This window comes from Mesocricetus auratus, unplaced genomic scaffold (assembly GCF_017639785.1).
Source record: "Mesocricetus auratus isolate SY011 unplaced genomic scaffold, BCM_Maur_2.0 Super-Scaffold_100676, whole genome shotgun sequence".
Classification (NCBI taxonomy): Eukaryota; Metazoa; Chordata; class Mammalia; order Rodentia; family Cricetidae; genus Mesocricetus; species Mesocricetus auratus.
The window spans coordinates 145,155,998-145,181,729 of record NW_024429266.1 but is presented as its reverse complement, the minus strand read 5'-3'; the positions used below and the strand labels follow the sequence as shown (position 1 = coordinate 145,181,729).

The following is a 25,732-nucleotide window of genomic DNA, read 5'->3' as shown; positions in this document are numbered from 1 at the left end:
GGTGTGCTCAGTCTTGAGGCCCCTCATTCTGCGTTCCCCAGCACTGGGGGACTGGTGGAGCAACTCCAGGAAGGAGATCTGGAGACTGTGGAGTTCTAGTGGACATTTAAGGTGACTGGAGAGTCCAGGGCAGCAAAACAGCGGGGCACATGGGAATTTTTGCCAAGTGCAGATGGAATTTCCCCTCAGCCTTCTGCTGTCCCGGGTTTGCACCCACAGAGCACAATGGAACTCATTCTGTGGATACAGCATGAATGTCCCAGGCAGACCCTGGGGCAACGGGCAGAGGGCCTGAGAAAGGAGGCGGGAACACAGAAGGCCACTGCCATTCTTGGTATGGTTCTCTCTCCAGGAGCACAGCCCTATCAGGCCTCACTCTGGGCAGCTTATAAGGCCTGGTGTGATTTTTGTTTATGCAAGTATGGCCTAAAAGGAACAAATCCACAGCCCAGAGACTGTTACCATTCGAATCCTTTTGCATACATTTTTCAAATGATAATTCACTCTACCCACCCTCCATCCACGCCCCCCAAGGCTGGTTTATTGAAAAAAAAACACCTTATATGGTAATACTGTTACCACACCGTCAGCTGGCCTTTTTAGGGACTCTGTTTAAAGAAGATCCGCCTCAGGGGTTTTATATTGCTCTGGTGTTTCTGCCAAAGACTCCACGGCCCTCAGTCCCTCAGAGAAGGACTTCTCACACCCTCGGTGAGTACTGCCTGACTTCTGCAGCCTCTTCCTTTCTGGGCCTGCCAGGCCTCTGTATGTCTGTGCAACTCCAGAGTTGCTTGGTTTCTGTGCCCAGGTCACACATCAAGGCCCTTGGTGGCAGTGGTGCCTGGAACACATTGCTGCCTGCTGGGAAAAGACATTTCTGGTCATGGAGCATCCTGGGGACAGGACAGTTTGGGAACCCCCAGGGTGTCTCTCCTGTAGTCTATACCTGTCCTGCTCTCCTTGCTATGGGTCATTGTGTCACTGCAGAAAGCAGCTTCCTCTTGGGTATTTGGGTCATAGCCAACGGTGGCCCCAGGATGCATGTGCTACCTGTATAAGAATAGGAAGGGACCTCCTTCAGTTGGCCTTGGCTGGTCTCTGTCCTCTGATTTGAGCTTGGCTGAGGTAGATGGAGAATTTCCACAGTATCGGAAGACTATAAGGTCACTGTGTGATGAGGGAACGGAGCTATGAGGAAGTGTCTTGTGGTTTCATGTTGTGTGGAGCTAGAAGGTGGCTTACTTGCTCTCCTCTGGTGAAGTCACTGAGGCCCAGGACAATTAAGTAACTTTTCTAGAGGATGCACACTTGCTGCTCATGGTGGCTCATGCTTGTATTCTGTGTACTTGGGAGCCAAAGCTCAAGGCCAGCCTGGGGTACATAGTGAGTTCCAAGCCAACCTAGACCTCAGTATGAGACTGTCTCAAATAAAACAAAACATCTGTGAAGTAACATGCCAAGGCCATCATCTCTGCAACACACACACACACACACACTCACACACACACACACACACACACACACACTTGTAGAGCTTCTACCACTTTTATGAGCTGTAACCAAGTGGAGCAGGCTGGGGTCAGGTTGCTGTACCCAGCGTTACTGAGTGACCTCCATTACCTTACCTATAACATGGGTACCCAGAACATCTCCCGGAGTGAGGAAGAAGTGTGTATGGTATAGCACCCACCCCAGTGTGGCTAGGTTCTATCTTGCATTCTCAAGCTTGAGAATCTCCATGGAGAGTGTGGTAAGAGGTGGCGGCGAGCAGATCAGAAGTCTAAGGTGGTCTTTATCCATACAGTACAAGGGCAGCCCAGGCTTTAGAAACACTGTGTCAGAATGAAATGAGATTAGAGATAGAATAACAATGGGCTGTGTAATTGTAGGAAAGGGGGACACCCAGGAGAAGCTCCTGGGTAAGCTGTAAGAAGGGATGGCTTCCTGGGGGAAGACTATCTGAGCTGGGATCCAGAGGACAGTCCCAGGAAGAAGGAGAAGGAGGAGAAGGAGAAGGAGAAGGGGAAGGGGAAGGGGAAGGAGGAGGAGGAGGAGGAGGAGGAGGAGGAGGAGGAGGAGGAGGAGGAGGAGGAGGAGGAGAAGGAGAAGGAGAAGAAGAAGAAGAAGAAGAAGAAGAAGAAGAAGAAGAAGAAGAAGAAGAAGAAGAAGAAGAAGAAGAAGAAGAAGAAGAAGAAGAAGAAGAAGAAGAAGAAGCAGCAGCAGCTTGGTCTTCTTTGGGACATTGAGAGACTCGGCTCCACTCCATTTAGATTAGAAGCAAGCCCATTAACTCCAGAGGGGTGGGTAGGTCAGTCCTTTGGTTTGAGCAGTGGAGTAGCATGGAAGGAGTTAAGCCTCAAGGATAACAGCAAGAGGTTTATCCTGTGGAAGGGCTGCACTAGAGGGTAAGAGGACCGGGTCATGGCAGCAGTGCCACTACCATGCGTGGTGGTGTGGAGGTAGAATCACAAGGAGCTGTGATTGGTTAAGAGAAACCAGTGAGTGCCAGGTGCTGGCTCTGGGTTCTGGTGTAGGTGGCTTGCCTCTCTGAGTATAGATAGCTCCAGCTAGAAGTGGATGTTGACAGTCATCCTGAAACTACTGGGTTGAGATACCTTGGGCTGCATACACCTCACACAGCTGGCTGGGCAAGCCTGGAGCTCAGGGGAAGGGTCTGACCAAGAGCTGAACTGGGATGCTGAATGGTAGGCTGGGTGAAGACCAGAAGAGTAGGTGATGTGGGCAGATTCTTGAGGGTCAGAAAAAGTGAGTAACAACCTTGCATATGATTGCATGCCTGTAATCCCAGTTCTGGGGAGTGAGGAAGGAGAACCAACAGGTAAGGGTCATCCCCGCTACATAGTGATTTCAAGATCAACCTGGGCTACCTGAGACCCTGCCACAAAATACCAGGAAGCAACCAATCAATAGGTCATTCAATCAATAAGGAATATTTTCAATCAGATGTCTTATTTTTTCTTTTGAGACAGGGTCTTACTATGTAGCACTTGCTGGTTAGAACTTTCTATGTAGACCAGAGATCCACCTGTCTCTGCATCCTGAGTACTGACTAGTACCAAAAGTGTACACCACTGTGTTTAATTGCATGACTGACTATAAACCTAGTAAGACACCCTGAACTCAGAGTGCCACTGGCCTCCCACTATGAGAATACTTTCCAAGATGTGATTCCCCTCTGATAGCCTTTCGACTGATATATGAATCGCCGGAGATAGAGAAGTTATAAACAAAAATGATTTTATTTTAACTGCCAGTTTGGAGGTTCTGGCCTATGATCAAACTGACCTCATTGCTTTGGGGCTACAAGTCATGATGGGAATGCAGGCCAGAGCAAAACTGCTCTCTTCACAAGCAAGGGAGATAGAATGAGGGAAATTCACATTCTACAACCTCCTTCAAGGACATACCTGCCCCCCACGGCTCAACAACCTTCCACTAAAACCCTAAAGGTGCCACCCTAGAAACCAAGCTTTTGCACACAGGCTTTTGGGGTACACTCGACAACCCAACCATAGCTACAGAAATATGTTTCTATGCCAGTCAAGGGACAGGTAACACTAGGCAAATTGGCAGATACTTATGTGTCACCTGAAGCGCTCACTCCAAACTAAATACTTGCCACCCAGAGCACTCATTTTTGGGCATGAAACTCTCTGCTAGGATGGAAATGTCTTGGGGAACTGGCACAATCAGTTTTCAGTAGCCATTTATTGTGAAATGGGTCATGATATTTTTTCAGAGGGATAAGCTGCGTGCCAGGAGTAAGTGCTGGCCGAGAAAACAGACTACACTGGGAAAAAGGAATTTTGGTATTTGTAAACCTTTATGAGAGGAGTGGGCAAAAGTTTCTGAAGATGGTTAGAGAGCACATTTTAGGCTTTCAGAATGGAAGGTTTATCATAGCCACCTTCAACTCTGCAGCTATAGCAAAAGCAACCACAGACAATGTGGAGGTGAGTGGATTTGCCTGGGTCCCAATGAAACAATTTGCAGAGGCCAGTTAGCATTTCGCAGCCTGTGACTTCAGCACTCAGAGGTGGAGGCAGGAGGAACAGGAATTCAAGACTGTCCTCAGCTACACAGTGATCTCAGAGCCAGCCTGTCTCAAGAAAGAAAGAAAGACTTATATATTCTAAAACTCAGTCTTACATAATTTTCACAGATCATGAACTATTAGTCTTATACCATTTTAAAAAGAAAATATGCAGCCGGGCATTGGTGGCGCACGCCTTTAATCCCAGCACTCGAGAGGCAGAGGCAGGCGGATCTCTGTGAGTTCAAGATTAGCCTGGTCTACAAGAGCTAGTTCCAGGACAGGCTCCAAAGCCACAGAGAAACCCTGTCTCAAAAAACAAAAAAAGAAAATTTGCTTTTTGTCTTCTTTTCTGATTTTTTGAGATAGGGCTTACCTGTGTAGCAGTCCTGGCTGTCCTGGAATTTGCTCTGTAGACCAGACTGGCCTCAAACTCATGGAGCTCCACTTGCCTCTGCTGGAATTAAAAGGGAGCATCACCACATTTCTTCTTATTTTTAACTTTTTATTTTATTTGTGTGTGTGTGTGTGTGTGATGCATGTATGTGCAGGTGTGTGTGTGATGCATGTGTATGCAGGTGTTTGTATGTATGTGTGTGCATGCTCTGCACACACACACGTGCACACCCTGACCCACATGTGTGTCTGTGGTGGCTGTCCGTTGATATTGGGTGCTCTCCTATATCATTCCCCATTTTTGAGGCTGGATCTTTCACTGAACCTGGAGCTCACTGACTCAGCTAGCTTGGACAACTGGCCAGTCAGCTCTGCTCTGATGGCCCTCGTTTCTCCATCTGCCCAGAACCGGGATTACCGAGGAGCTAGCAGTGACCCCTGGATTTTCTGTGGAGCAGGGATCTGAACTCAGGTCCTCACACTCCCCTGGCAAGTGCTTTGCCTACTGAGCCATCTACCAAGCCTATCTTCAATCATTTAAAAAGTGTAAAAAACATTAACATTCAATTTATTAGAAAGTGGGCCAGAGTTTGCCTATCCTGGGTTACAGTCTGCAACCCTTTCATATACTTGTGTTTGTTTAACCCATCTTTTTTCTCAAAGTATTTTTTAGGTTTATTTTACTTTATACATATGAGTGTTTTACCTGTATGTGTGTATGTACACCGTGTGTATGTCTGGTGTCCTCAAAGGTCAGAAGAAGGCATCAGATCCCCTGGAACTGGAGTTATAGATGATTGTGAGCCACTGCGTGGGTACTGGGAGCTGAACTCAGGTCCTCTGTAAGAACAGCAAGTGCTGTTTACTTCACTTCAGCCCCTAATCTTTTTCTTATGTGATAGATGCTTCATTTCTATTTTGTAGTGGAAGAAACTGGAGGCCAGGGAGGGCATGGGGAAGGGCTGTGTGGAGACGGCCGCAGGGAGAATAAGGGGCACTGAAGGGGAGGCGAGACACAGGGCCAAACCTGCCCCTTCGTAGTGAGTATCAAAGACAGGTTCATGCTGAGCTGAGGCCCTGAGGTGAAGGGGCCAATTATTTGCACTAATTCTGTCTGGTCCAGGGCTGCCTTGCAGAGAGGATAAAACTCAAAAGCTGTGTTTCTAACTGTGTGAGATTCTCTCAGTGAAGTCCAGATGGGATACATGCCAAAATGGCCACAACAAGGCAGTTGTGACCTCAGCAAGCCATAGCTACATTGACTCTAGATCACTCACAAATAACTAGAAGGGTCAAGACTGTCCCCTGAGAGACATGGCAGGAGATGGCCCTCAGCCCTTCGGGGCCTCTAACTCTCTCACCTGTCTTCAGTTCCCTGCCTCAGTTTCTGGCTCTGCCACAGAAAAACGGTTCTGGGGTTCGAGAGGTGGCTCAGTGGCTGAAGACACTTGATGCTCTTGCAGAGGATCCAGGTTCAGTTCCCAGCACCCACATCGTAGCTCACAACCTGGAACTCCAGTCCCAGGGCTTCTGATGCCTTCCCCTGACCTTAGCTGGCACTGCCCACATATGGTACACATACACACATGCAGGCAAAACACACACACACATAAAGATAAACAAGTTGGAAAAAATTTCTAAACAGAAAGTGATGATCCTAAAAAAGTCCCTGAAATACTGGGGTGGGGAAGGCCACTGCTGATAATGTAAGCTGCTCAGAGGATGCCTTGGTGGCCATACAACCTGGGAAACAAAAGTGCAAGCCTGTGATTCTTTGGGGGCTGAGTTGCGGAGGGGTGGGGCACAGTGAGGCCAGAGAGGGGATAGAAGTCATGGGGAAGCCAAATGGGAGTCAGCTGGGGATGTAGCTCAGTCAGCAGTGCTTGCCCTAGCATGCACAAAGCCCTGGGGTTCGATCCCCAGCATTGATTGTGTCAGTATAGGTACTGAGTACCTTTAATCCAGGGCTGGCTGACAGGAGGATCGGAAGTTCAAGGTCATCCTTCACTACACTGGGAGTTCAAGGCCAGCCTGGGGTACATGAGATCCTGACAAAAGAAGGAGGCGCTTGGGAGAGGCACCAAAGAGAAACTAGGCTTGAGGCAAAACACCTATAACCTCAGCATTTGGAAAACTAAGAGAGGAGGATCGCTGTGAGTTAAAGGAGGCTACATGCAATAGACAAAGATCTCTGACTGAAAAAAAACTGAAAATTAAAAAGGAAAAAAAGACACAAGCGCTTGAAGTATGAATAAATTATGCCAAGAGACAGTGCTGAGGAGACCTGAGAGGAGACAGCCACAGAAATGTGACTTCCTTCCTGCTGGCCTCCTCCTGGCTCTTCAGGCCCTTTCCCCTCAGGAGGATATCACCATGACAATGCAGCTGATGACTGGCTTGGGGAGAAAAAAGCCAACTGCTTGAGGATCCCAGGAACAGAGCAGACAGATCAGGGAGGGGCTCGCTATGCTATGTCAACATTTATTGAGCACCTCCTATGTACCAGACATTGAGTTATGTGTTAAGATAAACCTGGTCTGCATGTAGAAAGAGTTTAGAGGTTGCCCAGGGAGAAGAAACAGAGGCCTCTTTGTGCGCTCCTGAAAAGCAGGTAAAAGGAAAATGCCATACAAGGAGAGGTTATGACGTCTTAGCAGCTGAGCCATCTCTCCAGCCCCTCAATTCTGATTGCTTCAAACAAAGCTAAGCTCACAGAATGGTTCACTGGGTAAATCATTTGCTGCCCAAAGCTGCTGGCTCAGAACCTGGGTAAGGGTGGAAAGGAAGACCGACTCCAGTTTCCTGAGCTCCACCCCAGCCCGAGAAGCATGTGCCTTCCCCCCACCCCACCCCCACCAGGGTGCAACACATACAGTAATGTATTCTCTAATAGTTTTATTTTGTGTTTGGGGGGTGTTCTGCCTGCATATCTGTGTACCACATTTGTAACTGGTTCTCAGGAGGCCAGAAGGGGGCATCAGGTCCCCTGGACCTGGAGTTACAGTTGTTTGTGAGCCACTGTGTAGGCGCTGGGAATCAAACCCAGGTCCCCTGTTAGAGCAGCCAGGGTTCTTAACCTCTGAGCCATCCTTCCAGCCCTTGTGTCAATAAACTCCTGCCCTAACCCTGTCTAGCCTTCTTGACCTCCTGATCAAAATCCCAAAACATCTTCTCCTTGCCTGGCTCATGGTCTTCACTGACTGGCTTAAGCATAAGGCTGTTTGGGATCAGTCCCAGCTGTCTGTAGCACTTCTCTCCTCCTATCCACAATGGGCCAGCTGTCTGTAGCACTTCTCTCCTCCTATCCACAATGGGCCAGCTGTCTGTAGCACTTCTCTCCTCCTATCCACAATGGGCCAGGTGTGGTCACACATGCCCAATGACACCTTAGAGCCCTTCCTTCCCAGGCGGCTTCTCTTTCCCTCACTCCATGCCTCTCTTTTGCATGAAACTGAAAAACAAATAAGAGAGAGAGAGAAGGAAGGAGGGAGAGGGGGAGGTTGGGTGTGTTGTCTCCTGAGCTACACACACATCCACATCCACAGATCTGCACACACACACACACACACACACACACACACACACACACACACACACACACACACACACAAACATACCAAACACTTTGTGCGCCAGGTGGAAGGTGGTCTTATTTAACTTGTCAGAGAGGCTGGGGGTTTTTCCTTGGGAAGGCGTTGCTTCCCTCCTTTGTCAACTGTCTTCTCATAGTCTTTTTCTTTTGGACTGTCTACCAATCAGTTTGTAAGAATTCTTGTAAATACTAATCCTGCCTCGGGCATATTGTAAAACTTCTCAATTTGTTTAACAACTTTAAGTTCTCTCACAATTCTCTGCACTGAATGAAAGTTTTGGGGCCATTTCATCTTTAAAATCAAGTGCAATAAAATGGGCGCTGTGGTGCACAGCTTTAATCCCAGCACTCAGGAGGCAGGCAGGCCAATTTCTGAGTATGAGACCACCCTGGTCTCCATAGTTCCAGGCTGGTCAAGGCTATATAGTGAGATCCCAGGAATGGAGAGATGGCTCATTGGTTAAGAGGACTTGCTGCTTTGGCAGAGGACCTGAGTTCAGTTCTCAGCACCTACATTACAGCTCACAATCATTCTGAACTCCAGTCTAGGGAATCTGATGCCCTCTTCTGGCCTCCACGGACACACATGGTGAACATAGTGAGACCCTGTCTTAAAAACTAAAATTAAATAAAAATAAAATGTATTTTCTTGGATGATTGCCATAACACAATACCACAGACAAGGATCTTTAAGGACAAAAATTTGTTTTGTTTTCTAACAATCCTGGACACTAGGAGTCTGAGGGTCAAGAGGTCCATCAGGGTTGGCTTCTCCTCAAGACCCTCCCCTGGCTTTTGGATGGCTACCTTCTGGCCATGTCTTCACATATCCATATATCCATATTCTGATTTTCTTTTCTTACACAGATACTACCCTATGAGAGCAGCTATATTGGAGATAAGTCATATTGGATTTATAGCCTCATTCTAAACTCAATTACCCTCTGTAAAGACCTGTCTTTAAATCCAGTCACATTTTGAGATGTGAGGATATTGATGTACATTCCATATATGAGTTTCTGGTAACATAATTCAGCACTTAGCAGCTGAAGGGACGTATGAGACACAGCTTCCAGAAACAAGGAAGCCAAACCTTTGTCTGTCTTTCCTAGAATGGGACCGCAGAGCCATGAAGAATATCTCCTGTATTACCTGACAAGTGGCTAACTGTTCTCTTCCAATTCAAAGGTGCTCCAGCCCCCAGCTCACTCAGCCACACCCACCATGTGTGAAGAAGAGACCACCGCCCTTGTGTGTGACAATGGCTCTGGCCTGTGCAAGGCAGGCTTTGCAGGAGATGATGCTCCTAGGGCTGTCTTCCCCTCCATTGTGGGCCGCCCTCGCCATCAGGTGTGTTCCCTCTGGATCCTAAACCGTGAGCCTCTAGGAGTGAGCCATATAGGACCTGAACGAACTATATTGATCTCCCTCCCTCCCTCCCTTCTTCCCTCCCTCCCTTCTTCCCTCCCTCCCTTCTTCCCTCCCTCCCTCCCTCCCTCCCTCCCTCCCTTCTTCCCTCCCTCCCTTCTTCCCCCCCCTCTCTCTGTGTCTTTCTCTTTCTCTCTCTCTCTCTCTCCACTCTTTCTCTTCCTCTTTCTCCCCCCTGTCACTCCCTCTCCCCCCCTCCCTGCAGAGAGTATAAAGCAAGGTAAGGGGATGCATATATCTATGGGCTTTGTTCTTCATAAAACCACAGTCTTCAGTGAGAGAAGAGGGATCCGTCCATGGGAAATCCCCCACCTCCTCTTCCTGTCTCAACATACCTTAATTTCCTGCTTTCCTCTCCTCGTCTCTTTCCTTCCCAAAGACATTACAATGGCTGAATTTCTGTGGGTGGACCCCTAAGCCAATTCACTTTTTCTCCTTTTATGTCACAGGGTGTAATGGTGGGAATGGGCCAGAAAGACAGCTATGTGGGGGACGAGGCTCAGAGCAAACGTGGGATCCTAACCCTCAAATACCCTATTGAACACGGCATCATCACCAACTGGGATGACATGGAAAAGGTATCTGACGTCCCCAATGTGGTTATTTCAATGGTGATATCTCATCTTGACTCTCCTATCCTACAGCTCTCTATGCCCTGTTAATCTTCCTTGGGAATGCTTCCCATAGCCTTCCTCCTTCCCTTTCCATTCCCTACATAATTTCCAACCTGAGCCCCAACATCTCTCCCTGGATGATGACAATGGCTTCCCCACAGTATCCCTTGTCCTTTGCGTCCACACAATTCTCTATATTCTTAACCCTTCATAGCACCCTTTGATGATCCAGTCATACCTAATGTCCAACCTTCGCCTCTCCTGCATGACTCCATCCGGCCAAGTGTGGGCCCTTTTTAAAATACTGAGCATCTCAAATGGAGCTGAGAGATGGCTCAGCCGTTAAGAGCAACTCAAAACTATCTGCAACTCTAGCTCTCTGTCCTACTTCTCTGTTCTGCTGTGAGTTCAGGTAAGGGCAATGCTGATATAGTATTCTGATTCTCCAATAGAAAAAAATAAGTAATATTCTGGAGTTTCTGGAAGTTTTTGTTGTTTTATATAAGAAAATGCAGGAAGAGTGACAATGATGACATCACAAATAGAAACGTCAGCAGGACCTTTCTAGTCTTCTTCTTATCGATTCTGCCAACCATTGTCTCTGAGCTCCTGCTTCAGCTATGACTGTCTTCTAAAATGTAACCGAGAGCTCCCTGAGCAGGTGCCAGTGGGGGCTGTGAGGTAGCCTTCAGATGTGGGAAAGCCTTCTCATTACAGAGAGGAGCAGACCAGATGCTGGAGTGAACAGCAAAGGAATATGTGCACAAACCACACACCCAGCCTTAGTTTCTTCATTTGTGAGCTCGAGATTAAAAACAAACAACTTTCTTGTGAGATACAGTGGTTCATGCCTATAATCCCAGAGCTTGGGAGGCTGAGGCAGGAGGACTGTCACTTTGCTGTGAATTGAAGGCCAGCCTGGGTCATAGACTGAGACCCCATCTCAATCAAACAATCTTTTCCACTAGAGTGCTTTGGCAATGAAATTAGACACTGATTTGCTGTGACCCCAACATATGGATTGGAACTTTGGAAATGACACTCATTATTCACACATATCTCTTAATACTTAATTTGAGAACATAAGTAACAAAATATTTCCTCACAGTAGGAACAGTATATGAATTCTTTAAAGAAAGCCCTAGGTATATGTTATGCATCTTAAAAGAAAAGCTGAATAGGAATTGGATGGGTTGTTCTGAAATAACTGTTCAGTTATTTAGGGATGCAGAATCTTTTTGTTTTTGTTCTTGTTTTTCAAGATGGGGTTTCTCTGTGTAACAGCGCTGAGATTCCCCAGATTCATCCTGTACTGTGTAGCTCTCGGCTGCCCTCCTCCAGTAAGCACAGGCCAGTCAGATTTCTTTTCAGACTCCTGCATAATCTGCTGGGTTTCTCTGGCTTTTGTCTCACCTAGATCTGGCACCACTCCTTCTACAATGAGCTTCGGGTAGCACCGGAAGAACATCCAACCCTGCTCACAGAGGCCCCACTAAACCCCAAGGCCAACAGGGAGAAGATGACCCAGGTAAGAGCACTGCACAGGGAAGCAGTTTGGCTGTCATGTACCAATGCAGCAAAACGTCTGTAGATGTGTTGTATGTGTGGGCCACCAAGGCAGGTCCCAGGGGAAGTGGAAATGGAATAAAGAAGGACCATGGAGTTGGTATAGTTCTTGCCCTTGGGAAAATTAGAGAGCATTCTGTAGGCCAGATGCTATGGTGTTTGTATGACGGTCCTTTCCTCCTTGCTGTCCTTCCAGATCATGTTCGAAACCTTCAACGTCCCTGCCATGTATGTGGCCATCCAAGCTGTGCTCTCCCTCTATGCATCTGGCCGCACCACAGGTCAGTGCCACTGAAACCCAGTGCTCTTCTGGCTCTAGGTTTTGTTCACGGTCCTGAAAATGATCTGTGGTGCCCATACTTTCGGTTCTGAATGACAGAGTCTGTAGTAAGTTTATAGCAAGCCAAAGAAAAAGAACAAATAGTAAGGGACAGATGGATAGAGAGCATAACATCGTCAGATTGGTTACTCGAAACATCCAGTAGAAGCCAGCTGAGGAGGGCAGTCAGCTGGAGTTCCCAAGAAAGAGTCCTGGGCAGGGCAGGTTGTCCCCTCCAAGTAAAAGAACAAATACCAGCAGGTAGGTGACATCATCAAACTGGGGACTTATGAGCATCCAACAGAAACGGGGAAGTTGAGGCAGTCAGCTGCAGTTCCTGATTGAGTTTCTCTCCTCGGCTGAACTTCTGACCTCCCTTTCCCACTACAGGAACTTTTTATACCGTGGGCTAAACAGTAGTAACCTTTGTTGGAAATTGCTTAGTTTCTGTTCCCAAGGACAGGGCACTTTACTCTTCTGTTCTCTTCCCTCCCGGCCACAGAGTCCCAGGGCCAGCCCATCCACAGATAGGGCCTTGGAGGACACTTTTGAGACAAGCATGGGTGTGAAATGGAGGCAGGGACAAAAGGAACAGCCAGTGTTCAGGGAAATAACAAATGAGCGTGCCCCTGGAGCATGCCGTGTGTGAGCCTGCTGGTATAGTTGGAAAGACTTTTCATAAGCTACAGTTGATACGTGAATTGATGTGTAAACAAGGGCTGTTTCCTTACCATGGTCATTCCGGGGGCTTATCTCCACACCTTCACTACAATGACATTTCACATAAGTATGTGGCCTTGATACAGAAGGAAGCCCAGGACGTAGAGAATCTGTGATCCTCAACAGGGACTTGGGCACTATCATAAATGCTTTTTAAAATGTATCCTTTCATATGTTCACTGCTTACCTGAGCATTCATTCTTCCAGGGGTTTTCACAAGCCTGTATCAAACAATAGGCACACCTGGCTGGAGAGATGACTCAGCAGTTAGGGGCACATACTGCTTTTGCAGGGGACCTGAGTTCAATTCCCAGCATCCACTTTAGGCAGCTCCAACTCCGGGGGAACAGACACCCTCATAGAGAATGTGAAGTCTAAAAGTAACAAATAACAAAAAGTGCAGTCCAGACTCAGGGTAAATTGACAAGTGTCCACTATTATGTATGTATTTCAAGGAATCCAAGAAATTTAGACATAGTACTTGCTCAATCTTCTCATTTAGGAGAAGGAAACACACACACAGTGACTGAGAATTCTCATGGTGGGTGAATTTTCTTAACTACCAAAGGAAAATATGGTAATGGAAGATCATTCAATAGCAGACTCCAGAAACAGATACACAAAACATGAAAATGAGGTTTGTCTTCCCTGTCCACAGGCATCGTTCTGGATTCAGGGGATGGTGTGACCCACAATGTCCCCATCTATGAGGGCTATGCACTGCCCCACGCTATCATGCGTCTTGACCTGGCTGGTCGGGACCTCACGGACTACCTCATGAAGATCCTCACAGAAAGAGGCTATTCCTTTGTGACCACAGGTAACCACCCCTTCCCTCATTTAGATTTGAGCTCAAAGTCCAGTCTCATCTAACACCAGAAGTTCTCAGGAATGATGGAAATTCTGTGGACCTCAGATTGTCTTGGGGTGGTCTGGGAAACCCTGCGGTGTTAAGACAGCCTCTTTGGAGGATGAAGGTTCCCCATGGAGATGCTCTGGGGAGAAGGACAAGGCTTAGAGCTAACTTCCATCTGCCACGCCCTGCCAAAGCATCCTGAGAGCCTTCTCAGCATCCCCTCCCCTGGAACCCACAGCCTATGCTCACATCACCTCAGGCCCGGTGGTTTCAGTGAGGTTAGCTATACTGGAGAACTGGTGATAAGTTCTTCTCCTTGGAGGTGTCTGTGGCTTCTATAAGAATAAATGATTTAAAAAATAATCTGAGAGCAAAGGGGCTCGTGAAGCCCACCTGGGTAATAGGGGTTTTTTGGTAGAAATGTTTTTTTAGATTCTGCCAAGTCATGAGTGATAAGTCCAAATCTACCCCATAATGTGCCCTGTAAGACCACAGGAGCATTGTCATAACAGAGTGACAGAACAAGAAGAATATCCCTTGGGTTCCTGTTTGAGAATCCAGCTTTTTTTTTTTTTTTTGAGGGATAGAACATTTAACCCCGCATGGAGGAGAACCTTGACTCTCTTTGGGGCAGTTCTGTCCTCTTCCTAAGGCTGGACTCAAAGTAGACTAAGAGTTTCCTGGAAAGCACATGATACACCCGAGGCTGCAGAGCCCAGTAACCACTCTGCCATTTCTACACTCTCCAGCTGAGAGAGAAATTGTGCGAGACATCAAGGAGAAGCTGTGCTATGTGGCCTTGGATTTTGAGAATGAGATGGCCACAGCAGCCTCATCTTCCTCCCTGGAGAAGAGCTACGAGTTGCCCGATGGGCAGGTCATCACCATCGGCAATGAGCGCTTCCGCTGCCCTGAGACCCTCTTCCAGCCTTCCTTCATCGGTGAGGTGCTGCCTGTGGACCCTGCTCATCACTCAGAGGCAGGGCAGAGGGGTGCAGGGTAGAACTGTACAAGCTGGAGGAGTACAGGATAGAGAATGCAGGGTGAGGGTTACAGGATAGAAGGTGCAGAGTAGAGGGGTACATTGATTTGGTTCCACATTAAAGGTTGAAGAGAATCTTCCTCTTGGAGTAGTTTAGACCAAAAGTGGGCCTAAATCTGAATCCTTCCTGTCCCTTCCATCTGTCTAGTGTCTGTAGCCATGTCCTAGAGGCCCATATCTAGACAGAGGCACAGAGAGTAAATCTGGGCTCAGACTTGACTGAGTGCTGATCCTGTATCTCCCTACCTCTGAGCACTGTCACACTGGACATACCATCTCCTCCCATCTACAGCTTTCTCATCTATCAGAACGGAAATAATGGGACATTATGGAGAGACAGCTCTCCATTTATAGGCACTAACTGATCCTTCCAGAGAGCCCATGTTCAATTCTCAGCACACTCATGGCAGCTCCTAACAGCCTGTAACTGTAGTTCCAGAGAATCTGACATTCTCTTCTGACACATAAATAAAACAATAAGAATAACAATAAACTTTAAAAATGGAAATAGTGACATTTACTTACCAGATAGTACTACGGCAAGGACTAAGAGCTAATACTTAATAAAGGGCTGGGCATTGGTGGCACATGCCTTTAAATCCAAGCACTCCAGACAGAGGCAGTAGAATCTCTGAGAGTTCAAGACCAGCCTGATCTACAGAGCAAGTTCCAGAATGGGCTTCAAAGCTACACAGAGAAACCCTGTGTTGAAAAAGAAAAAGAAAAAGAAAAAAATATCTAATAAAGGAATCCACTTTCTTGAGGAATGTTCAGGGGAAGAATGGGGAGTTGGAGTTTCTCTGGGGCCATGAAAATGCTCTAGATCTGGGTGTGGTAGTATACCAATGTAATCCCAGTGCTTGGGGCCATCCTCAGCTGCATAGTAAACTCAAAGTCAACTTGTCTTTAAAAAATATGATGTTGTGGTGACAGTTGCCCAGCTCTGTGGATATACTAACAACTACTGAACTGTACACTGTAAGAGGGTTAACTTTGTAGTATATGGATTACATCTCCTTAAAGCCAAGGAAAGATGTATGTTGCTTCAGAAATGTGCCTTGGGCAACAGGGAGAAAGATCAGCTGACCCTGAAGAAGGGCGGGGCCACTACTGGTAGGGGGATCTGAGCCTGTGGTCCAGTTGACAGTTGATCAAGGTTCTGAACCAAGTTGAGGAGGACCCTTTAAAGAGCCAGAGCTACGCTTCTCCTGGTGTTTTTGTCTGGTTTTGAAACAGTGTCTTACCCTATAAAGCAGGCTAGCCTGGAATTCATTCACCCTCCTACCTCACCTCAGCCTCCCAGGATTACAAGCATGAGCCACTATGCCAGGTATGATCTACATTTCTGAAGGCATGAGTATTGACTAAAATCTGTAACCTCCCCCAGGCATGGAGTCAGCTGGAATTCATGAGACAACATACAATTCCATCATGAAGTGTGACATTGACATCCGCAAGGATTTGTATGCTAACAATGTCCTCTCTGGGGGCACCACCATGTACCCCGGCATTGCTGACAGGATGCAGAAGGAGATCACAGCCCTGGCTCCCAGCACCATGAAGATCAAGGTGGGTTGGGTCTTGCCCTACTTTCTTTTTGCTGGTCTATATACATATACCTGCCTATATGGGAGATGTTGTTGGGTCTTAGAGTTTGGTAGTCTCCTGGTGTCATCATTGTCCTCCTGGTCTATAGTCAATTGCATCATGGAAGATTATGCTCCTAGAGCGATGATGGGATAATGATATGCTTAGCACGACACAGTCCATAACCACATGGGTATCATATAAGAAGACATTGAAAGAATTTGAGGTGATGACAATATTGAGGGAATTTGAAGGGAAATTAGGAGGAGGGAAATAGAAAGAGAGACTAACTGGGGTCAGAGAGGTGACTCTGCCATTAAGAGCACTTGCTGCTGGGTCAGGCATGATGGCACACACCTTTGGTCCCAGGATTGTGAGGCAGAGGCAAGTGAATCTCTGTGAATTCCAGAATAGCCTGGTCTACATGCTGAGCTCTAAACCAGACAGGGATACACAGTGAGACTCTATCTCATAAAACAAAACAAGAAAGAATACTTGCTGCTCTTCCAGAGGACCTAAGTTTGGTTCCCAGTACTTAAAATTTACAGCTTATAAGAGCTGATACTCTTCTGACCTCCATGGATACCTGCTAACACACACACACACACACACACACACACTCAGAGAGAGAGAGAGAGAGAGAGAGAGAGAGAGAGATACATACATACGGTTTTCTCTCTTTCTTCCTTCCTCTCTCCTTCTCTCTCTTTCTTCCCTTCTTTTCTTTTCTTTTTGATAGAGACTCACTATTTAGCCCTGAATGATCTGGAATTCACTATGTAGACCTGGCTGGCCTTAAATATAAAGATCTGTCATGTCCAGCTCATACAAAAAAATTAAGAAAAGAAAATGACAAGACTAACATAATAAAATTTTAAAAATGGCTTACAGGGCCGGGCGGTGATGGCGCACGCCTTTAATCCCAGCACTCGGGAGGCAGAGGCAGGCGGATCTCTGTGAGTTCGAGGCCGGGCTGGACCGATAGCCTCCGAAACAATACAGAGAAATCCTGTCTCGTAAAAAAAAAAAACCAAAAAAAAAAATGGCTTACAGGGAGATTTGTAAGTGGCTTAGACAGCAGTGTACTTGCTATGAGCCTGAGTTCTTAGCACCCACATACAAAAGTGGATGTCGTACATCTGTAATTCCAGCACTAGGGAAGCTGAGACAGGCAGATTTCTGGAGCTCAAAGGCTGCCCAGCCAAACAGAATCAGTAAACTCAGGATTCATCCAGAGACCTTGTGTCTCAGAAAATAAGGTGAAAAGAGATTGAGGAAGATACCAGATGTTGGCCAGGCAGTGGTAGGACATGCCTTTAATTCCAGCAGTCGGGAGGCAGAGGCAGGCAGATCTCTGTGAGTTCGAGACCAGCCTGGTCTACAAGAGCTAGTTCCAGGACAGCCTCCAAAAGCCACAGAGGAACCTTGTCTCGAAAAACCAAGAAAAAAAAAAGATAGCAGATGTTAACCTCTGGCATTCACATGCATGCAAACATACATGTATACAACAACAACAACACATGACTTGAAGAGATGGAAAGTTCTAGTAGAGAGGGAATGTGTGGCCACAAGGTTGGTTGTCACTTCAAATTCCCAGAGACACTCTCTAGACCTTGGCTAGGCAGATCTACTGAACATTGTGACTGCAGTGTCCCCCATGATGGTATCTGATCTCAGGGGTCTTGATAGAAAGGAATCCCATTTATCTGGTGACAGATCTGGCTTCTGGTCTCCAAACAATCATACTGACCTCTTAAAGGTATCTGAGAACTTTAATGTTAGTACATTTTTTAAAAAGAATTGGGGACATGTCAGGCAGTGGTGGTGCATGCCTTTAATCACAACACCTGGGAATCAGAAGCAGGTGTATCTCTGAGGTTGAGGCCAGCTTGGTTTACAAATCGAGTTTTGGGATGACCAGGGCTACACAGAGAAACTTTGTCTTAGAAAAAAAAGAATTGAGAACTTAAAAAAAATCCAGGCATAGCAGCACATGCTTTTAGTCCCAGCACTTGAGAGGAAGAGGCAAGCATATCTCTGTGAGTTCAAAGCCAGCCTGGTCTCCACAGTGAGTTCCAGGATAGCCAGAGCTACATAGTTAGACCCTCTTTTAAGAAGTGGCTCTGCAGGTAAATGTGCCTCTCACCAGGCCTGAAGGCCAGAGTTTACTCCCCAGGACTTACATGGTGAGAGGAGATAACTGACTCCAAAAGGTTGTTCTCTGACTTCAAGAGAAGTGCCATGGCATGTGCACACCTACACCACACACCACATTCTCCCACGATAGACAGACAGACAGACAGGATTGAGGGGTGCATTGGCGAATTGGTGATGTACACCTGTAATATCAACACTAGAAAGGCAGAGGCTGCAGGATCAGAAATCCTTGGCTATACAAAGAATTCGAGGCCAGCTAAGGCTATGTGAGACCCTATCTCAAAAAAAAAAAAAAAACAATTAACAAAAAACAAACAGCAATGAAACACTTTAGGCACTTCAAAAACTAGAAATGAGTTGTAGTTCAAAGCTGACCTGTGGAAAGGCTTAGCAACACATGCATAAAATTGAGAGTTTCCCAGATATAAGCGGCAGTTGCCAAACCAAGCTCAAAGCAGGGTTTAAGCACACCAGCATGGAGTTGAGAAATGAATCCGCTCGACCCAAAGTATCCATGAATTCAAACTCCAGGCAAGAACCAAGCAAGGATCTCCCTATTGATTTTGGTATTGGTCAGCTCTTGCTAAGTAACAAACACCTACGGAATCTCAGAGGCACATAACAGCAGAAAGTCAGCTAATCCAGGTCAGCTTTAGCTGGGTGGCTCGATGGGTCTGCTCAGCTCAGGTCAAGCCCTACATCTCCACTTTAAAGGCTGAGTATGAAGGACCAGCAGCTCCTATAGAGAAGTTCTTCTCATGGAGATGGGAAAGGCACAGACAGTGTGGCCAACTATGAAAGTACATTCCCATTCCTGTTTGTGCCATGGTTGCCAGCATCCACTTGACAAGGCAACACAAGGATCAGCCCAAAATCGTAGGATAGAAGAGCCCACCTACCCTTTCTATGGAGGAGACGGAAGGTGGCAGGGTAGGGAATGTTTGACCAACAATCTAATCATCTACCATTTCTAGCTCATTGATTTAGTTATAGATTTATTTATTTTGTGTGTGTATTTTGCCTGCATGTGTGTATGTGTACAAGGTGGAGGCCAGAGGCTTCAGATCCCACTGGAACTGGGATTATATATGGATGTGAGCTGCCACATGGATGCTGGGAACAGACTTCAGGTCCCCTGCAGGAGCAACAAGTGCTCTTAACTACTGAGTTACCTCTACAGTCCCTAGCCTGTTCATTTCTGACCATGGAGATTGCAGTTTTCTGACATGGGCTAAGAAAATTTTTGATACTCCTTGCTCATTTTTAATTCTGTATTTTTATTTTTGAGATGGGGTTTTGTATTGGTCTGGATGATGTGAGCACCTGGCTTTGAAGTCCCCTAGTATCTGTGACTATACCCCACTTCTTACCCACTCTCTTGGGGGCAGGCCGTAATTCGACACGTTTTCTCTTTGCAGATCATTGCTCCTCCCGAGCGGAAGTACTCAGTCTGGATTGGAGGCTCCATCCTGGCCTCTCTGTCCACCTTCCAGCAGATGTGGATCAGCAAGCCAGAGTATGATGAGGCTGGGCCCTCCATTGTCCACAGGAAATGCTTCTAAAGTCAGAGGGGCATCTCTGAGTGTCCCTTCAAGACTGCTTTACCAACCACAAAACATTAAAACCTTCAAGCCTTGCTTCTCTGTGTGGGGCTCTTTTGTTTCCAGGATGTTCCTATATGTGTGTCTCACAGGCAATGCTAAGGGATTTTAGGCATTATTCCTCCTCTTTGTTAGATATATTATGGGTGTTTTGCCTGTTGTTTCTGTGTACCACATATGTGCAGTACCCAGGAAGGACAGAAGAGGGCAATGCATCCTCAGGATCTGGAATTACAGATGGTTGTGAGCTGCTATGTAGGTGCTAGGAATTGAACCTGGGTCCTCTGTAAGAACCATCTCTCCAGCCTTCCTTTTTATTATTCTATCTTACATTATGTATTTGTGTGGATATATGTGCATGTGAGTGCAGGTGCCTGAAAAGACCATAGGATCCCCTGGAACTGGAGTTACAGACAACTGTGAGCCAGCCTAAAAAGGTGCTAGGCACTGAATTCAGGTGCTCTTACTGCCACATTGTCAGATATGTTCTTGTTCTTATTAATGTTTAAGGAATGAAGATAAAATGGCACTGTAGAAAGAATACTGGCTTTAGTGTCCAAAACACTTGAGTTTTCTTTGTTCTAGGGACTCTTCACCAAGACCTTAACTCTTCTGAGCTCCCATTTCTGTACTGTTCCCTGTTGTAGTTAGCACACTAGGGAATAGGCCATCCTGCTAGTTAGGATCAGAAGTAGGCCCTCATGGCTGCCTGATGTCCTTTGCTTCATCAGTAATCCTGGCCTCTGTGCTCCTGAAAATACAGCTGGACCCTCAGCCATTGCCAACATACACACTTAGAGACAGTGGGGCCCAGTGGCCAAGTGTAGAGACCTCAAATTCCTGGACAGTAGCCCACACTTGAGTTTTGGGAATGGTGGGAAGGAGAGTGTGTTTCCAAGACTCCTTGGAGGAATGCAGTCTTAGGACCTATTTTCCAGATGCAGGTCCTGGAACCAGGATGTGTGTGTGACTTCCTACAGAAGTCTCTGGGGAGGACCCAGTAGGCTGCTCAGAAGGGGCCGAAGAACCTTAGTCAGCAAAGGCCCTTTGGAGGGTTGCTTGAGTCTAACCCCCACACATTGCTGTAAAATCTAAGCCAAGCCAGAAGTAGAAAGTCAGCGCCCACAGTCCCTGGGACTGGTGAGGGTGTTTGACCTTTTCTGTGTGCTTCCTCAGGCACTTCTCCAAGAGACTGACTGTGGGAGGGCAGAGCTCAAGGACACACACAACACACACAATGCACACACTGCACACACAACACACAGATATGCAACACACACACAGGATCCAAGGACATATAAAGATCAACTTACTCTAGAAAAATGCTCTGGAATCTCCACCTGTCCACCTGAAGGGCAGTGGACAGGCTGACTAGTCCCACCCTCCGATCCTCCATACCCATCTGACTTCCTGTATCTCCCCTTTTACTCCTACCCCACTATTGCTCTACTTTAAAAGCAACACAAAAATGCTATCTTAGGTCCTTTAAACTTCTAATATTATTTATTTATCTGTGTGAACTTATGTATGTGGGGGGTATGCTTATGCACAGAGGCCAGAGAGGGCATCCAGTGTCCTCCTCTATCATTTTCCCCCTGTTCCTTTGAGGCAGAATCTCTCCCTGAACACGGGGCTTTTGCTTTCTAGGTTGGAGACCAGACAGCCTAGCAATCCTCGTGTCTTCATCCACCTTGGAGCTATGGTTACAGATGTTTGTGGGAATGCCAACAAATTTAGCAAGCTACATAGGTCCTGGGACCTGAACTCCAATCTTCACAGTTACAAAACAAGTGATCTTGATAATCCTCCAGTCCCTTGTTCTAGATTCTTTAGTTGATGTCAAGTTATCTGCTGATAAAGAAAGGTACTGTGATTTGAAAATCAGAAGAAAATTTCCAAAAGGAGGCTAGAAAGATGGCTGGGTGGGTAAAGCACTTGCTGTGCGCGTCTGAGGACCTTACCGGGGATCCCCAGGTACACACAAAGCTGCATGTAGTAGCACCCATCTGTGATCCCAGTGCTCCTACAGCTAGGTGGGAGCGGAGATGTTAGAACACTCAGAAGCTCGTGGACCAGAACAAGGTAGAAGGTGAGAACCCACACCCAAGGTTGTCCTCTGACCTCTATACATGCACTCACACATATGAAAGTGTATATAAACACACAAATATGCACACACCCCACAAATGTTAAATAAACAGATGCCCAATTCACAGAAGAAAGGCACCTTTTTGAACATTTGTTTCACACGTTTTAATGATTGCATAGTTTTTAATGTGTTGTCAGCCAGCTTTACTTATGATAGCAACAATTATAATTGAAAACTAATCCATCCTTCAGAGCTGCACTCAGAGAGCTAAGTAGGGAACCTGACATAGCAGATGCTTAGCAAATGTGGGACGAGTGAAGGGAAGCTGCCTGACTAGAGTTCTGGTGGGGTATCAGTCCCTATGCATTAACTCCAGCAGAGTGAGGAAGTACCTCACTCTCCATGGTGAGTAGGAGTGAATCCCATTATACAACATGCCACAACTTTCCTCTGGACAGCGCCTGAACTGGGATGAAAAGACCCCATTCCTATCAGCCAATAGGAACTAGTAACTCTGGGGAGGAGTTACTTTAATGACCCCTTTAATTGTCCTTTCTGGGGCATAGAGAGGGTGCCCTGTAGAGGTTGGAATCTGAAATGTTACTCACAGGCTGGTGTTTTTGAATCTGTCCCCAACCTAGGGCACTATTTTGAAGCCTTTAGGAGATGGGACCTGTCCCTAGGGGTGGGCCTTTAAAGGTTATGCCCCCTCCTGGCTTTATCCTCAGCTCAGCCTGTGGACTCTGCCTCCTGGTTCAATATCATGCTCCTGCCATTCCCACCGCTATTGTGGACTGAAATCCTTCTGAAACCAAGAGCCAAAACAAACCTTTCCTCTCCTAATTTGCCTCTGTCTGGCATCCTGCTACAACAACAAGAAAAGTAACTAATACAGTTCCCATGTCATTCCATGGGACCCTAGCCTCTGGCCACAGTTTCTTTCTCTCAGGAATTTAGAATTGGAACTAAAGAGATACTGGAAAAAATTATACCAGGTCTTCTGTAGCCCAGGGTTAGCCTCAAATTCCTTATGTAGCTGAAAATATCCTGAGCTCCTGATTCTCCTGTTTCTCCCTCCAAGGGAACTGTGATTATTACTGTTATTATGTCCAACATGATTAAGTTTATGAATAGCATAGTATATGGTAAGTATAAATAAAGGATAGAAAGACCATTACTAATGGTGGCATCAGGATACCTGGCAGACAACTAGGTAAAAATGGTTTTGTTCATTACTTCACATCATTAACCCAAACTAAAAAAAATAGGCATGATGACATGCCTGTAATTGAAGCAACAAGAAGATTGAGAAGCACTGAGTTCACGAACAGCCTGAGCTACAAAGTGAGACTCCTTCTTTAAAAAAAAAACAGCTTGAAAAAGAAATAAATAAAGAAATACATAAATAAATACATAGATAAATAAATTAACATTTTCTGGGAACCAAACCCAGGTCCTCTACAAGAGCAACAAATACTCTTAACCTGCTAAACCATGTCTCCAAACCCGTGCTGATTCATCTTAATAGCCCTATTTTTTTATGACAAGGTCTCACACTGTAGCCCAGGCTGGCTTGGAGGGCTTGAATTGCAACACTCCTCCTGATTAAATCTCTCAGGTACTGATATCATAGACGTGAACTACTATACCTGGCTTTCCTTGGTACACTTCTATGAATTTGTAAAACACAACTCTTAGACACTCTACTTTTTAGGAGTTTAGCTGCCTGTATTTACCTATATCTGCAGACAACTTCCTTGTTGAACTTCACAATGACCCTGAGGACAAAGAGAGCCTCTCAAACTTTGGGGGTGTGGGGGGGAGGTATGCAAATATTCCCAGCTCTGAATTTATTCAGGCAAAGAAATGTAAAGGATATTTTTACACAGGGATGGCTACTCCAATCTTAATCAGCATCCCACCTAGATTACCCTAAAACTTTTCCACATATTTAATTTTTTAAATGTTTTTAGTCCATTTTCATCTGTTTAGGGGGGAGAACATGCATGTACCAAAGGCATACATGTGGAGGTCAGAGGCACCTTCAGGGAGTCGTCGTTGTGGGATTTTTTTCCATTTCATCGGGACTGTGACACTCATGTGGACAGGCTTAGCAGCGACTCCTTTAATCTATATTTCAAGTCCTCTCCCCCTTTTTGAGACAGTCTCATGCATCCCAAGATGGTCTCAAATGCACTGTGTAGCCAAGAAAGACTTTGAACTTCTGATCTTCCTGCCTCTCAAGTTCTAGGGTTATAGGTTCATGCCATCATACTGGGATTTCTTGCTGGGGATCCAACACAGGGCTTTGTGCATGCTAGGCAAGAGCTCTATCAGCTGAGCTACCATCACCCCCAGCCTTCAATCTACTAAAAAAAAGGATTAAATAAACAAATGTGAATTTAGTCAGCCTGTATATATGTAAGGGGTGGAGCTGGCAACAAGCCAGTCAGGCCTTCCTGATGGCCCAGTTCAGATCTCTCCCTGTGGTTCCTGAGGTCACAGTTCTCTGGCCGCAGGACTGAAGGTTTTATGTTCCAGAATATCTCCCCCATGCCGCCTCCCTTCCCACTGCACGTCACATTCCAAGTCCTTTGGACCTCTCTCCTCCTTGCCATGCTTCATTCCCACAGAGCCAAGCCCACACCAGATCCAACACTTTTAACCTGATGAGATTCTTCAGTGCCTTGAGTGAGCATTTTACTTATTTAAAAGTCAAAATAAGAAATGGGGTGTAATAAGCTGATTCTTCAACGTAAAAATAATGGTCCAACATCGTGCTGGCAGTTACACGGAATGAAAAGCTTTACTTGTGTAAGTTATTGGATTGTGTTCCCCTCCTACCTAACATGTCCAGTTTCTTCCTGTAGGCAATAAACTCCCAAAGTATGGGGGAAGGAGCCATTTATCTTAGGGCCAGTAAGATGGCTCAGCAGGTAAAAGCACTAACTGCCAATATTGACAACCTGAATTTGGTCTTCAGAACCCCGCATGGTGGAAGCAAAGGACAGACTCTTAGAAGTTGTCCTGACTTCCACACGTGCGTCCTCACCACATACATAAAATAACACATAGCTGGCATGGTGGAACACACACGTAATACCACCACTTGGGAGGGGAGGCGGGAGGATCAGACCAAATTACACAACATGAGACTTTGTTTCAAAATATCTAAATAATTGCAACTTAAGGTTTTTAGTTACAATTTTTATGGGGTTGATGATCCAGCCCAGGGCTTTGTGCATGTGAGGCAGGCACATCCCAAACCCTCCATTTATTTTGATTTCTTTATAAAACTTCAAAGATTAGCATGCCCAAGGCCATGGCTTCCAAAGGCACTTTGCCACCAAGCCTGACAGCCTAAATTCGATCCCAGGAATCCACAGAGTGAAAGCAGGGACCCATTCCTGCAAATTGTCCTCTGAACTCCGCACACACTACAAATAGATCGATCGATCTATTTATAGATACATGTGTATGCACGCATACATACAAACATACATACATACAAACATACACACACACAATGTAATTAAAACAACAACGAAAGGGCTATAAAACGCCGTAACTCCCCCAGTCAGCAAACCCTCCTACACCGAAACACAGAGACAGGATCCCCACAAACATCGCGAGAACAGAGCAGTCCCTGAGGTCCCCACAGCCACCCCCATACCATCTTTTAGCAAGCTAAAAACAGCCATTTCCTGCCTG

The 25,732-nt window shown here is 46.2% G+C and overlaps 1 protein-coding gene across 1 annotated transcript; it reads left to right on the top strand.

Annotated features, from left to right (window-relative positions):
• Window positions 1-556: 556 nt before the first annotated feature.
• Actg2 (actin gamma 2, smooth muscle) lies at window positions 557-19,968 on the top strand. Its single transcript, XM_005071057.4, has 9 exons — window positions 557-711; window positions 9,231-9,392; window positions 9,920-10,048; window positions 11,502-11,612; window positions 11,847-11,931; window positions 13,348-13,509; window positions 14,295-14,486; window positions 15,975-16,156; window positions 19,750-19,968. Exons 2-9 carry the CDS (start codon window positions 9,267-9,269, stop codon window positions 19,891-19,893), a joined length of 1,131 nt encoding a protein of 376 aa, XP_005071114.1. The 5' UTR covers window positions 557-711; window positions 9,231-9,266; the 3' UTR covers window positions 19,894-19,968.
• The last annotated feature ends 5,764 nt before the right edge of the window (window positions 19,969-25,732 follow it).